This window comes from Macrosteles quadrilineatus, unplaced genomic scaffold (assembly GCF_028750875.1).
Source record: "Macrosteles quadrilineatus isolate MER2022 unplaced genomic scaffold, UCM_ALF_1.0 Scaffold_46__1_contigs__length_943047, whole genome shotgun sequence".
Taxonomy (NCBI): Eukaryota; Metazoa; Arthropoda; class Insecta; order Hemiptera; family Cicadellidae; genus Macrosteles; species Macrosteles quadrilineatus.
The window spans coordinates 614475-630466 of record NW_026542639.1 but is presented as its reverse complement, the minus strand read 5'-3'; the positions used below and the strand labels follow the sequence as shown (position 1 = coordinate 630466).

The following is a 15992-nucleotide window of genomic DNA, read 5'->3' as shown; positions in this document are numbered from 1 at the left end:
CGGTTATCCCCTTCACGAGGAGGCGCGATCTAAATGGCATTGGACCTCTGAGACTACAAGACACAGTGCTTGAAATGCAGAATCAGGTAAAGTACCTGGGGGTGGTATTGGACCGAAAGCTGCAATGGGGGCCACAACTCCAAAAGGTCATTGATCGAGGTAAGTGGTCACTCATGGCCTGCAGACGCATGGTGGGAGGAACCTGGGGGCTCAAGCCGGCGCTCATGCACTGGCTATTTGTCTCCGTGGTAAGGCCCGCCATGACATACGGCTCACTCGTGTGGTGGCCCAAGATGGACTCAGTGTCGGCGGTGAGAGATCTGGCTGCCGTCCAAAGACTCGCCTGTCTCATCATCACGGGCGCAATGAGCAGCTGTCCGGGAGCCTCACTGGACTGCCTTCTCAACCTCACTCCGATTGACCTGCATGTCAAGGTCACTGCGAGGAGGACTGCCTACAGACTCCAGTGTGAAAACCTTTGGTTGGATGTTGGAGGATCCCGAGGTCACTCTCGGATCACTCAGCAGGTAAGAGGGGAGGTAATGGACATGCCCTCGGATCACATGCCGACTCGATTCTTCTTCGCCAGACCATTCACTGTCCTCCTTCCGTCCAGGGATGAGTGGATGTCCGGTGGGAATCCTCTTCCACAAGGCGACCTTGAATGGTATACTGATGGTTCTAAGGTAAGAAGTGGGACTGGGGCTGGAATTCATGGAGTGCAGAACGGGGTGGACATTTGTCTTCCTATGGGCACTCACCCAACTGTGTTCCAGGCCGAAATGACTGCGATTATGGTATGTGCTAGGGAAAACCTGAGGCTAGGCTTCAGGGACATTAACATTTCCATTTTCACAGACAGCCAGGCTGCGCTCAAAGCGCTTGATTCCTATGAATTTAATTCTAAGGTGGTCTGGGACTGCCTTTCTGCGGTATGTGACCTGGGCAGGCGCAACAAGGTAACGCTCTGTTGGGTTCCTGGGCACTCAGGGATAGAAGGGAATGAGGTGGCTGACAGGCTAGCAAATGTCGCGTCAGCCTCAGACTTCGTGGGACCACAGCCTTTCTGTGGAATCTCTCGTGGGCATGCATGTCACTCAGTCATGGCATGGGCTCAGGAGGAACACAGGAAAAGATGGGTTAGGCTTCAGCACCATAGGGTAAGTAAGCTCACCCTCTTCTCTCCTTCCCAGACGGTCGCCTCCAATGCCCTACGCTTGGACAGGAGGCGACTCAGACAGATCACAGGAATGGTCACTGGACATGGCTTTCTGAAATTACACCTGCATCGCTTGAGGATCCACAATGGTGACACTGCGTGTAGGAAATGTGGGCAATCAGAGGAGACTGCTGATCACCTACTCTACGACTGCACAGCTCTGAATGAGGTAAGGGACAGTACTCTTGGTGTAATGACAAGGGGCAGACACCTTCCTCAGGAGGAGCTCATTGACAGGATGCTTGAGTTCATTAAGCAACTCAGGTTTGACGGACTCTGAAGTACCATGTGGGGAGCGCAAAAAGCCCATCAGTGGCTGACGTGCAATAGGACAAGGTCCGCCCCTACAGAATCAATCAATCAATCAATAAACAGTAGACTCCCGATTATCCACAAGTGAATTTATAACGATTGCAAAAAAATATATGTACATTATACAGTAACGACCAAGAAGTTTAGCATCTCCATCATATCACAGTTTGACTATTGCAGATAAGAGTTGCTTCAACAACCAGTGTCGAGTCACCGATTACAATTATTGAGTTCATAAGTTACATTTTGTGTGTTACTGTAGGTATTAAATTTGCATATAAAAGCACTCGGTTGAGTGCTGAAAACCTGTAATCAGGCATTCGCCAATGAATGGGGGCGAAGCTCCGGCGCGCCACCGAACGCAATTTGCATTCAAATATTTCAGTCTGACGAATCACAAAAGAGCAGCAGTGTTTGTTCTGCGTTACCCCGAGATTGGACGTAGTTCACTGATACACCCGAAGGTAGCAGCATTGCCTGGATGCGTAGCCAGTGTCTTTGTAATGTAACTCGAAGAGAGAAAAATCCCCGAAACCTGGACAATAGCATTGCCAGACAGGATTTTACAGGAAATTTTAGTACCAACCAAAACCAAACTAAAGCTCGCATTCTAAGCTACAGACTGGCAAGGATTTTAACGTTCCCCGGCAATGGCTGAGCTCATACTGAACTAATGTAGTGGGAGTGGCACAACTACATATATAGATGTAGGCTTATAGGAGCGCTCGTCGTGACGCACTATATCAATAAATGTAGCCCGCACTCAACGTGTTAAAAGATATCTACATTGCATATCAAACGAGTTATTAGTACCAACATCTACCTATAGGTATTAAAGATTCAACTTCTATAAATTCCAAGTCGATGTTATCTATTTCTTGGGCATTTTAAGTTATGTCTGCTTATCCACAATCACTCAGCTGCTCATTATCAATCAGGAATCTACTTTATTACTGATGTTTGAAACAAACCAGGTTTCGTCCAAACCATGTCTCGTCCTATAAAGTGGATGACTCAGCGTAATTTAGTGCACTTTTACCGACCATTGAGGAACATTCCTGTCGACTATTTTTTCAGTATTAATGTAGGCCTTGTTGCCATATTGTTCTTGTATTCATGTTAAGTGTTCTGTGCTCTTAAGGTGTTAATTATTTGACAAAATCAGAGGATGAATCATTTTCGGTCCTGAAAGATGTGACTATGGCTTAACAGAAGCCGAAACATGGGTCATCCACTAAGTGCTGGAACACAAAATATGGTATGTATAACAAAACATCCTCAACTCCACACTATTCCCTTACCGTTCATTTGATTTAGTTCCCTTGAACCACATACAAACATAACACAAAAATAAGGTACACAGTTCACAACAGCTCCTAATTTGGTTAAAACTCACTAACCTTGGTTGTTCTCAGTAAACCGCTTAATAAAACTGAAAAATATTCTCTAGGCCTACTGTACACAACAAAACAAGCCTTTATAAGAACTTTAATCCCTCTAACTCCACACTATTCCCTTACCATTCATGTTATTTAGTTCCCTTGAACCACATACAAACACAACACAAAAATAAAGTACATAGTTCACTACTTGGTAACAGCTCCTAATTTGGTTAAAACTCACTATCCTTTGTTGTTCTCAGTAAACCGCAATTTAATAAAACTTAAAAACATTCAACTGTACAAATTTCAAAAAAAAATCTTAGTTGACTACATAGTACATAATTATTTAAATTTATTTAATAGGTAACAGCAAAAGTGTTTTAATGCGAAGAAATGGTTTCAATGACTTTTAATAAAAAGGCCAAAAGTTAAAACAGTGACATCTTGATGATACTTCCAGTACAGATATTAGGATTTAACATTTTCTCGGTTAAGAACAAGTTTGTGAGCTTTTAAGACAGTTTAAATTTGAGCAATCATCATGACACAAAAATCAATTTCATGTCTATTGCTTGGTTGAAACCAAGCAACTAAGTTAACTTTATACTGTAGTTATAGGGTAATAACATTAAGAAAATTTATGATTGATTAATTTGTGAAGGATAAAAATGTAGGCTAATGTAGGCCTTGATAGTACTTAAAAGCTACAGCTAATGGGTTTGCCTTTTAACCCTATTATTGCCCTGGCCAGATTTATGCCAAAATGCTGAATGCCGTGGCAATTTTGGAGAGGTTTTTATAACAGTTTGCAGTGCCTAAAGTACCGTTGATAACCTAGTCATAATCATACTTGTTTTGTTTAGCAAAGAAAGGAGATTTAGAATAAAATAAAATTAAATACCAGGAATCCCTGCTAGTGGATTTTTTGTAAAATATTAAAATATAAAAATGAATTCAAATTTTTTAAATAATTTTCACACCTAGCATTTTTAGGGCCTACACCAAATTTTTTACAGACAATCTAAGATATATGAAATGTAAGTAATTTATTTCCCTACATGAAAATGTGATTGATTTGTTTCAAAAATGCAGTAATTTTTTTATGGGGGGAAATGCGGAAATTGGGGAAAATCAACAAATTTGGTCTGAAAATTTGAAACATACAAATATAATCAGAGGAGGTTATACAATTTATATACAAAAGGCATTATTCTGGCGTGAGACACACATAATACCATTGTAGGCTAGGCTATGATTAAGGCCTAGGCTAGGCCTATAGGCATAACCTCTAAACAATCACTAGGCTATATCAATAACACAAAATTTGGACATAAATAATAATATCCCAGCGTAATATGGATAAACACTACTACTAACTCATACACCCTGATAATAGGCCCTACACTTCTTTTACACTAACCTCTGATGAAAATCAGCACAGATAATAATGTAGCCGCACCAGGGGTGCCCAGAGGGGAGGTACTGTGGCACAAACTTTTCGGGGGAATATTTTTTTGCTAGCTGTCATAATGAATGTATAATTTTGCATAAGCAGCCCAAAAAAGTACGGTAGTTCACTATCAACACCAACAACATTTTGCCATTCTCTTAATTAAGGTTGCTTGTAAGAATGGTAAAAACGCACCTAGTTAGACAATCCTTAACATGTACGGTAGGGTCAAATTTTACTTGCTACATATGTTTTGGCGGTTCTTTAACTCAACAATCGTCAGGCTTACAAAAATATCCACTTCTGGAGGTGTCATCAGTGTACGTAACAAACATTTAACGCAAAACGATTACAGATAGGCCTATCAATTCACGCGTGTAAATTGCCGTCGGCAAGACTGGAAGTAAACTGAATCAGGTTAAGGTTATGATGGACCGACGTGGTCTTTGGATTGTCGTCTGCGTTTTCAACAGCTGATATTGGACCATTGTAGTGATTGAGAAGAGTGTAGAAAGTATAATTGGATTTCATAATTAATCAAGTGTTTTCATTCAAAATGTCCCTAGTACTTATTATGTATTTAAATATTTCAAACTTTTCCAAAGTAATTGATTAAAGGAAATTTTTTCCCGCAGTAATGTAGAATTTTTATATATCTAGCATTAAAGTGGTTATTATTGTCGAAATAATTTTGAATGTGAAACTCAATTATGAATCCCTTTATATTTTCAACACTCTCCTCCGTCACTACACTACAATTAGTCCAATATAAGCTGTAGATAACACAGACGACAATCCAGAGACCACGTCGGTCCGCCATAACCTGATTCTTAGTTTACTTCCAGTTCTGCACGCGGCAATGTACACACGTTTAATTGATAGGCCTATCTGTTATCGTTTATTGTTTTTTGTTTAATGTTTGTAACATATTCTGACAACACCTCCTAAAGTGGGTCCTTTTGTAAGCCTGACGATGGTGGAGTTAAAGAACCGCCAAAACACTACCATTATTATCATAAAACGCAAACCTGGGGCTATCAAAATGAATTATAAGATTGTCACAAAACCTTTTTTGGTGCTGGTGGCAATTAAGGTATTGAGGGTATTTTTCCCGGCGATTATTGTAGAAGGCAGCCTGGGAGTGGCGAGCAACGCCTCCTAGTCTGCCCTATTTCGTGAACTAATTTTGAAACCAGATACTTTTTGCCAAAGTATTATTCGAGCACTTAAAGTTATTTGAATTCTTAAACTCTATAAAAATGTACCTACACCACCTAAATATATTGTACAGTTACAGTACTGTGTTGGAGTAGAGTAATTCACCGAGTATATTGTTGAACGTTTTGAAGACGTTGCCTATTATAATACTGAGCTTGTGTTGGCTGACAATTCAGGTTGTAATTGTAAATTTAAAAACTTATAATTCGTCCATTAATTAGATATTTAACTTTGTAGGCCTATTGTTAAATGACGTTTCCTATTAGCCTAAATATTTAATATTGATTATCAGCAAGTTTGTTTTTCTTTACCTCAAGTTTACTATTTAAATACTTTTAAAATGCTCGTTCCATTTTATGATTCCAGCGACCCACCTGAATCTTAATAGGTAGGTACTGAAAGGCATCAAAACATAGAGATAGAACATTTTCATATCTTCAAATAGATGACTCTCATCAATCTAATGTCAATTTGGCTATCAACATATTTATTCGTGATTTAGAAACCGGCGGTTTGAGCAAAAACATAACAAAACAGCTGATAACTTATCAAAAATATATTTTTCAGACTCCCTAAGTTAACGTATGACAAATTTCTCTAAACAAACACAAAGAACAACTCATGTTCTTTCCAATGGTAACAAACACTTCCTGTTTAGGCAAAATTAAACTTGTACATTATTATCAATAAAGCGTGTTTTAGGCTACAAGATTTTGTCGATTGCAGCTTGAAAATTTTAAGCGCGCAAAATATTGTTCAAATTAAAATATAGCATTTATATTGATCTGTTAACTTAAGCTTAAGTTAGTGCTATGACGTTCGTTTATGAAAATAAAAGTTCAGAATCTCTTCTTTCCAACGGTATAAAAGTTATTACGCTTCTGGATCATTTTCATTGTGTAATACCGTAAGCGTTTGGAAATTAATGTCCAAACCTGGCTGGGGAACAAGCGCACACACCAAACCGCAGACTAAAAAGTCGGCGGAAGGCAGTCCTAGGGTTAACCCTCCCAGTGTTACTTGACGAAAATTCGACAAGCAGCACACTTTGTGTAGTGTTACTTGTCGATTTTTCGACACGCAGACATCGTTTACGGCGAAGGCTCTATGACTGACTGAATCGGATTGAACTGGATCGAGTTAGGTATCGTTCTTTCCGTAATATTCTAAGCTTTCTCCAGAGGTCTGTCTCTAAGCGCTATTCATTTTAGTTCCGAAAATATTGTAGCAGACAGCTGACGTGCGTGTATTTGTAAACAGCTAGGTTCCCCCGGACCGATGACTGATGTGTTTTATTACATTTATCATTGTTTTAGTGTTAAAAATCGAAAGTAGTGATATACGTGGTGCATTATAAGAAGATTTAAGTGGTTTTGAAGTGCTGGTTGATGATCCTGAAGAAGTAGGTAGTGATATTGATGTAAATTATCAGCCAGATTCCTAGCTATGGTTAGGCTATGCATTCTTAGCTAAACGCTATGTACTGAAATAAGTTTTTTGCCCATAACTTATTTATTTGCAAATATACTTCCTTATGTTATTATATATTTGTAATCCTCATAAAATTTAGAACAAAGTGGCTATTTTCAAATATTTATAGGCCTATAATTTATACAATTTCATTGAGCGCGAACTTATTTTTTTTTTTGAAAATTTTCGAAATTATATTTTTTTTACCTAAAAGTTTTTGTTTTGAAAAAATGTTCCTTATGTTTTATATATAATATTGAAGCCCATGATTTTCCAAACAAAATGGTATATAACTTAGAACATTAGAATTAACATTGTTTTAAGCTTCTCAGATCCGTTTTAATAAAACCTTGCAAATGCGCCAAAAATAGGTGGACATTAAGGCCTAAACTATGGACACTTGGAGGGTTAAACACATTTAAAGCTTTAGTCCTAACTTACCGCTAAGTAGGCCTATGGAGTAGACCTAGTCAGGTACTAAGTTAAGTAGGCTACCTAGGCCTAGGCTAGCCTAACTTAGGCTAATTTACATTACGGTAAGAAAATAATATGTCTTATTTGACAGTAAACGGCAAAGAGGCCTAGGGCCTAATGAGACCAACTACATTCATTGGAAGAAGGAATATCATCTTAACACTTAAGTTAAATATGTACTAAAAAAGGCAATGAGACTTGGAACCAAGATTAGGCTACACCTGTGTCATAAGTTAGGCTAGGGCAAGACAATTTAGTTGTAAGGATGTCTAGCCTAGGCCTAGGTAACTTTCAGTCAGTCCATCAAATAATTTCCATTAAAAAGTCTTAAAAATCACATGGAAAGGGTAGGCCTAAATAAATTCAGACGTTCACTCACCTCTGAAGTAAAAACTCGTTGAGCACTGAACGCAGCGAGGTTCTTCTTGATTAAGCTTCTTCATGGTTAGTGGGTCCTATCCTAAATAAGATCAACAGGTGTGATTAAGATTGCTGTTTGACCAAGATAGGCTAGACCAAAGTTACTTAAAACACACTTTTCATGAAACAGATCTTTAAGTCCTAACAACGCAACTCTGATTTATGATAACTGAACTCGGTGCCCAGCCCAGAGGAGCTTTGCCTTTGCCTTAATTGCCTTGATTTTGCCTCAGTTGGTTAGCTTTAGTTTTAGACGCACCGGCACTGGCAAAAAAGAACCGACCGCCCATTCCAGTAATCCAGATTCCAAATATTCCAAATTCCAATTTCCAATTCCAGACTTACGACGTTCGTTCCTCGTTTCGTTTCTTTCTTGTTTACTTTTACTTGGGTTTTTTTGTTTTTCTCTTCCCAATTTCGGTGTCTTCTTCTGCCTGTTTTCCTTCACCACCGCCCGGAAGCCGGATGGTCTTCAAAAGTTCCAAAATCGGAAGATCCAAAGAATATATTGCCGATCGGAAGTTCCAAAATCGAAAGATCCAACGTTTATATTGCCGATCGGATCTTCCAAAATCGGAATTTCCAAAGGTTATTTAGCGGGTCGGAAGATCCAAAATCAAAAGATCCAAAGAAAATATTGCCGATCGGAAGTTCCAAAATCGTAAGATCCAAAAGTACAGTCATAACTAGAAGTACAAATTTATTTCTTAAAGTAAACTTATGAAATAGGCTGTCCTTTTCACTTTGGATCTTGCGATCGTATTTCGGGTCGGAATTTCCAAAACGCTACTAGTCAGATCGGAACATCCAAAATGCTAGAACTGTTGCGTCTCTCAGATTGAAGGCGATGGACGCCGTAACCAGCCGCGTTGCTAATGTCAGGGGAAAAGTTTAGACACTCGAGTTTAGATCTGTATAGAAAAGTAACCAAACTACTTATTTGGTGTGTGTATTTTTTGTCCAAAAACCATTTCAACATCATATTTAAGACGTATATTCAGACAATGTTTAAAAACAACATTTTAATTCGCTCTATGTTATCAATTCTCATATCAATTCTCATATTTTCAACGATTAAGCGATAGTTTGCAGAACAATAAGTATTTTCAAACATGACTTAAAATTGTTACAACAAAACCTTTTACTTAGGTACACAAATTGAATCTCCAAAAAAACTTGATTAGACGCAAATGTTTGATATACAGTTGAACATTTTACATTTTTTGATAAAAACACATTCTTTGTAAGGAAAAAATTAAATTTCACTTGAATTAGGTTACAGCAGACATTCGCTAGTTGTGGGGAAAACTAAATATAATTTAACGTTACAATTTCAATTTAATTAAATTTGAAACTACCTGTTTGTTACAACAACCGGAAACAACTTCAAATATTTAGCGTTGGTTACTAGTACACTATTACAACTTAATAGTTCAGCTCAAATAAACCACGACAAATTCATTATCTTTTCATTTTTCAAATGATTTATTCTGGATTCTCTTACGGAGTAAACAAAAACTGTCATAAGCTATAAAAATAAGTTATTATTTGTTTAAGACGTTTGCCAGATAATTTAGTATTGTTATTGTCGAGGTTAATACTTAAACCATCTTTTAAGAATAAAAATAAACACGTTATTTTACTTTTGAAAATAAATAGTAAACAATACCAACACTAGCCCTGCATGCCTTCAAAGTCCCATATATACATGTATGTATGAATGCGTGTGTATTTAAGTGTGTGTACTTGAAAATACTAATAAAAAAATATTAATTAAAATATCAATTAACAAAACAAATAACCATTAACGTTGCTGGTGACGACGTGTGTTTACGCCTTCAATCTGAGAGACGCAACAGTTCTAGCATTTTGGATGTTCCGATCTGACTAGTAGCGTTTTGGAAATTCCGACCCGGCATATGATCACAAGTTCCAAAGTGGAAAGGACAGTCTATTTCATAAGTTTACTTTAAGAAATAAATTTGTACTTCTAGTTATGACTGTACTTTTGGATCTTACGATTTTGGAACTTCCGATCGGCAATATTTTCTTTGGATCTTTTGATTTTGGATCTTCCGACCCGCTAAATAACCTTTGGAAATTCCGATTTTGGAAGATCCGATCGGCAATATAAACGTTGGATCTTACGATTTTGGAACTTCCGATCGGCAATATATTCTTTGGATCTTCCGATTTTGGAACTTTTGAAATACTCCCCGGAAGCCAACCAATGTGGCCACTACTTTAAATAATACACTATGAGTAAAAGGTGTACGCTCATTCTTCCCGTATTGGGACGAAACGAAGACTGTGAATAAGGCTGCACTGGTAAAGCCGACCAGAATACACAGTAGTAACCTAGTTGTTGTCACACATAGAAATTACATGTATACTGGATCTAGCAGTCATGGATCAGCATGGATGCTCAAACAGTGTCTTGCAGAGCAGATCATTTCAAGAATGCCAGAGGTCTTGGCGCAGATGTGGTGAATATCTGGCACAGACTCATATGACGAGTCAATAAGAATCTAGGAAATATTCAATATCCAGATAATTGTATTTAATGCTAACAATTTTCAACTTATTCTTGGTGGGATTTACCATCATCTTTGCTTTGGTCAAGTCTTAGCTAAGAGCCTTGAGCAAGGACTCAAAGTCATGGAGGGAAGCAACTTTCCACAAACAGTTTTATATCGCCAGCAAACTAAAGAAAAGGGATCTTGACAACTCTCTTGGTGTCTTTAAAGAATATGTACCGGTAGAGCTGAAAATATCTGAATTTTGTTGGATGTTTTCATGATAAATATGCAACAAATCCATATTCACCCCACAAAACCACATGAAAACCAGTTAACATGATCTAATCAAGACAGTTAGTAAAACTCAATCTATAGAGGAAGTGTTTATTGTATTAAACCAAATTACAATAATAAAGTTATCAAGATCCCATGTCAACTCCTCCTTATCCTTAGTCAAATAAGGACTCAAAACTATGGTACATTCACTTAGGAATATGTATTGGAAATTTTCCCTCTAACCCTTTATCAAATAATAAATGTGGTCAACTATGGTTGCTTGATTTTTAAGCTACGCTATTTTAAAAAGTTTCTGTTAGCATGTGTAATTAGGAGGTTTTTATAGTTTTATAATGAAGGGTTATAGTTTTGCGAATCGGCCGACTCGGTACCGGAAAATAGTCAATTTTAAACAGTTAAATCATTTATGTTTACTGCTGCAAGTGTTTTTGGTAAGATACATAATATAAAGATAAAAAAGTGCATACTATTTTATTGTGCATGTTTGTACCGTATTTCTGAACACTTCAAAATATATACCACTAAATTGTTATCATTTTATTTATTTGTTTATTTTTATCCTATTAAGTATATCCGAGTTACATTTATTTACTTAAATCTCTTTGTGGGACCCTATTTGAAACACCCAGTGAATTATACAATTTGAACTGATACAGATCCCGCCAGACTCGCACTCGGCCAATAGGGTTTCAGTTATACGAGTCAACTCAACTCGCGTTCCGCCAATAGCGTTGAATCTATGGAGTCGACTCGTAAAGCTGTGACGCTATTGGCCGAAAGCGAGTCAACTCGTTACGTCCCGAGTTCGTAAAGGTTCGGCTTTCTCCGTATGAGTTCGGTTTCTTGACTCGCTTTGAGGCTGTGAGCCAATAGCGTAGCGTTTAATAGCGTGGCTGCGGCTCCACTTGCCGTAAATTGTCGCGCTGCAAATTGTAGCGCGCTACACGCGACAGTTGGTGGCTCCACTAGCAGCAGAGTACGAACTACAATCTGCAGCGTCCTCATAAGCACCGTGGCTCCACTAGCAGTTTAGTGTAGCGCGGAGGTCAACTTGGCCCAGTATAAAGCCGCAAATTAACATTCGTAGTGTTGTTGTTGTTATCAGTGTACTTCACGATTACTAGTTTCTAGTAATCGTGGTGTACTTTATCAAGATGACGCCGATCACAGCAGGAAAATGGTGGATCCATCCAATATTAAGCAACAGAAAGTCCGAAGGGATGTTCCACACATTGCATACTAAACTACAAAAATATTCAGACAAGTTTTTTGAATATTATCGAATGTCCCAAAACTAGTTTGATTACTTAATAGAATCAGTATCAACACGTTTTAAGAAGGATACCAAACTAAAAGAAGCAATTGGAGTATAGGAAAGGCTTTCAAAGAAATTAAGGTAATTTTAGTGTAGGTACTGAATTTTAACTAATTAATTTTATACAGTGAACCCTCGCTTCAACAATCCTTGGTGTGTCGAATTACTCTACTATAATGGCCATTTTATCTCTATTTCTATTCTATTTTAATTTTATTACACTCATTCACCCTCAGAAGTAATATTTCTAAGTAACCAATGTAAGGCGAATATCAATGAGTTTCGTGAGTTTTTGTTGTACCTATTACTGTAATAATAATCTAAAACAGCCATTATTAGCTTTTTATTATAGGGCTAATAATTATAACAATTGTACGACTGCTGCACTTAAAAACATTGAATGTTTTCACGTATTTGTGTCTCCAATCACTACTGTTTTACTTTATAATATAAAGTAGGAAACTCCTACACAACCTCTATAAAACAAGATTCCCACACTCCCGATGTAATAATTTAATAATTTCTAATGTAATAACTTCACAGTCCAGGTCAGGCTTCATTGATTACAAATCAATCCACAAAAATAAAAAAGTAAGGGCACTTTAAAAAGTCTAAACTGATTGTAGCGTGTGTGTCTTGTCCATGTATACCTGTCGGTTGTACGTGACTTGACGCGGCACTACAATCTACAGCTAGTGGAGCCACCTGTTGGCTGCAAAATGTAGCGCGAAAATGGTCCGAGTTCCATTCCCGCGCGACGCTACATTCTACGGCGCGCCGTAAAATGTAGCGCGCTGCAGACTGTCGCTAGTGGAGCCGCCTTCGTTTGATCGCTGCCTTCCCATTTCTTCAACTGACCGGCTACAATTTGCAGCGCTGCAATCTACGGCAAGTGGAGCCGCGGCCTGTTTAAGTTTTGCGAGTCGGACTCGTTACGTTACGAGTTCGTGTAGCTTTGGCAATCTCCGTACGAGTTCGTACCAACCATCGAAGTATATAACACAAGTTGTGTTATATACTTCGATGGTACCAACTCGAGTTGTGAATGAGTTGACTCGACTCGGGTCTTGACTCGAGTCAACTCGACTCGCCAACTCAACTCGTCACATCACTAATTTTTTTTAGCATTATCAGCATCAGCAATCAGCATCCAAAAAGGTCTCTCGCTCGGCTTGGGGCTCGATCATCGGTCTTTCTCTTTCACTTTCTGTAAACTCAACTTAACATCAACACACGTATTGTACTAGGCCTATGTATGTTCAATTTTTTTCTAGTGGGACCTAGCTTAAGCCCCCCACACACTACCAGACCAGACCTCCAGACCAGACCGTCTGGTCTGGCGTCTAGCACTTGTCTTATCGTGTGTGGGGCTGTCTGCAGACCAATTTTCTCGGACCAGACTGTCTGCGTGTCTGATGGTTGAACCCTCAGACCACAGACGGTCTGAGGTTCCCCCACCACTATTTTTGTCTGGTCTGTGAGTGTGTAGCGCTGTCTGTCAGACGGCCGACCATCTTGACAATCTTCATCCATTTGTTGGAGTTCTCACCACGGTCTCTCAATTACGAATGTTAGGCCGTCTGGCGCGTCTGGTCTGGTAGTGTGTAGAGCCGTCCAAGACGGTCTGGTTGCAGCCAGACGGTCTGGTCTGGAGGTCTGGTCTGGTAGTTTGTGGGGGGCTTTACATTACATTATTAACTTATTTTATAGGCTACATACTACCACGAATGAATACTAGAAAATACATACCGGTGGGGCACACGGAAGATTTCTCAGGTGCCATTTGACGTCACTAACTGCTGACGTCACTAACTGCTGCGTTTGAAGAAACAGACAATTTTATAATTTTTCTATTAATTAAACTGTCATAACCTAACCAAACTAACCAAACGTGCTGATGATGGAAAAATCGAATGAAGGTTTACTAATCTAAAAAATAGTTTTGTTCATAAAATAAAATTACAAATGCCTAAAATTTAATTTTATAATTTTTTAATTATAAAATTAAACTGTCAAAACCTAACCAAACCAACCAAACTTGCTGATATGAAAAAAATTGTTGGCAAAAAGTTAGTGCTACGAGCGGGATTCGAACCCGGTACATTCGGATTCCCAGCCCGCCTCGCTATTCACTACACCACCGAGGCCGATGGCTCATAACCGTATCGTTGCGGTATTTTTGTGTTCCCTCAAAGTGACATCAGCAGTTAAGCACGGGTCACACTAGGCTGGCATCAGCGGCGAATTGAAAGAAGCCGCGACTGTCAGCTTAATGTGACCACAAAATTCGCAGCTGACACTGAGCTGACCCAGCCTGGATTGGTGAGCCGGTGATGCTGGTGCCAGCTGCTGATTACCAGCGGCTGGCAAACAGCCTAGTGTGACCCGTGCTAAAGTGACGTCAAACGGCACCTGAGAAATCTCCCGTGTGCCGTTTTGAAATACATACTACCACGACCACGATTACGAGAAAAAAAAATAGAATACCGAATACCATAGGTTTATATAACCAAAATGGTAAGTTGGACTACCTAGTTTTAATGTTTTAAATTATGTACATTAATCGCTGAGCTGTATGTACCTATATACGTAATTCTTAATCAGTGTTCGTAAACCTTAAACCTATTCCCATCAAGATGTTTTAACTTGGGTTTCATTCGATTTACCGTTTGGTTAGTTATAAGGTTAACCTAACTAACCAAATGAAACAATCGAATAATGATATTTTCATTCGAATGAGTGTAGGACCTAAAGTAAAGTACAGCCCTAATTTGTATCACTGTTGCTAGGCCTAGTTTTGTTCTGATTTAACTATATGTAACTTATTGGTAAACTAACCTGTCTCTTTAAGCTCTAATACTTTTTTCTTTTACCTTCAATGTCTTCACCACAATCCGTAAGCTTGGACAGGGGAATCACCATGGTTCTTCTGTCTGGACAGGTTTTCGCTAGTCAGGATAGTTCTAGGCCAATGTTTGCTTTGTGTCTTGTATTATTTTTCTGGAGTTCCTGTGTGCGGACTGGTGTTAAGTTATGGAGTAAATGAGTAATTAAACTATATTTTCTAGGACGTACAGTGATGTGATGGTAAGGATGCTAAGGCGGATGAAGTGTGGTTTGCAATGTTATTTTGGGTCCAATCTAACTTAAGTATTGTTCTTATGGCCTTTTCTGTAAGATCATTATTCGTTAGAGGTTTTGGGCAGATGTGGAACCCCATGCTGCAATTCCATTTCTCAAGTGTGAAGCGTAGATGGAGTGGTAAGTTTAGGCTAGCATTGTGGTGTCCAGATCTAACTTATTGGTGGTGTTGCAGTTTCTACAGAGTAGGGATGTTGCGATACTATCGATACCAGTAGGTATCGATACTTTTATTGCGATACCGCTGGTATCGTATCGGTATCGGTTGTTCCGATATTTACTTGGTATCGATACCAAGAGGCCAGTATCGTATCGTAAGTATCGGAAGGTAATTTCTGACAAATCTGAGTAAAATTGCCACGCTCGTGCCTTCTGCGGCTATTTTCCAAGGCTGGAGCAACAGTGACCCAAAAAAGAAACAAACTTTAACCCAATTAATTTTTTTTTTATCTAGCTTGTCTGATATGTGGTTTGAGTAAATTATGATTCACTATTCATTCATAGCATAGCACTTTACATAACTAAAACCATTGACTATAACTTATATACCGGGTTTGGGTGCAGAGTTATTTTTATTACAAGTCAATGTTAGCAACGTTGTGTTAGGCAAATAAAATGAAACCGTCGACTATTTAACATCAAATAAATAAACTAAAAAGATGGCACTTAAAGTTATTTAACAAAATAAACGTTTTTTTATTTAGGCTGATGGTACACACGAATGTGTTACGTTGGTAATTCATTGTCTATTGAAAAGATAAATTATATAGGCATA

The 15992-nt window shown here is 38.5% G+C and overlaps 1 protein-coding gene across 2 annotated transcripts in view; it reads right to left on the bottom strand.

Annotated features, from left to right (window-relative positions):
- LOC129005951 (RING finger protein 17-like) overlaps window positions 1–8224 on the bottom strand; it is a 184543-nt gene extending 176319 nt beyond the window's left edge. For both annotated transcript variants that reach the window (XM_054434991.1, XM_054434992.1), the window contains exon 1: window positions 7905–8224. In XM_054434991.1, the coding sequence (XP_054290966.1) occupies window positions 7905–7968 (64 nt within the window). In that variant the 5' untranslated portion in view covers window positions 7969–8224. The remainder of the gene's footprint in view (window positions 1–7904) is intronic.
- Between the last annotated feature and the right edge of the window lie 7768 nt (window positions 8225–15992).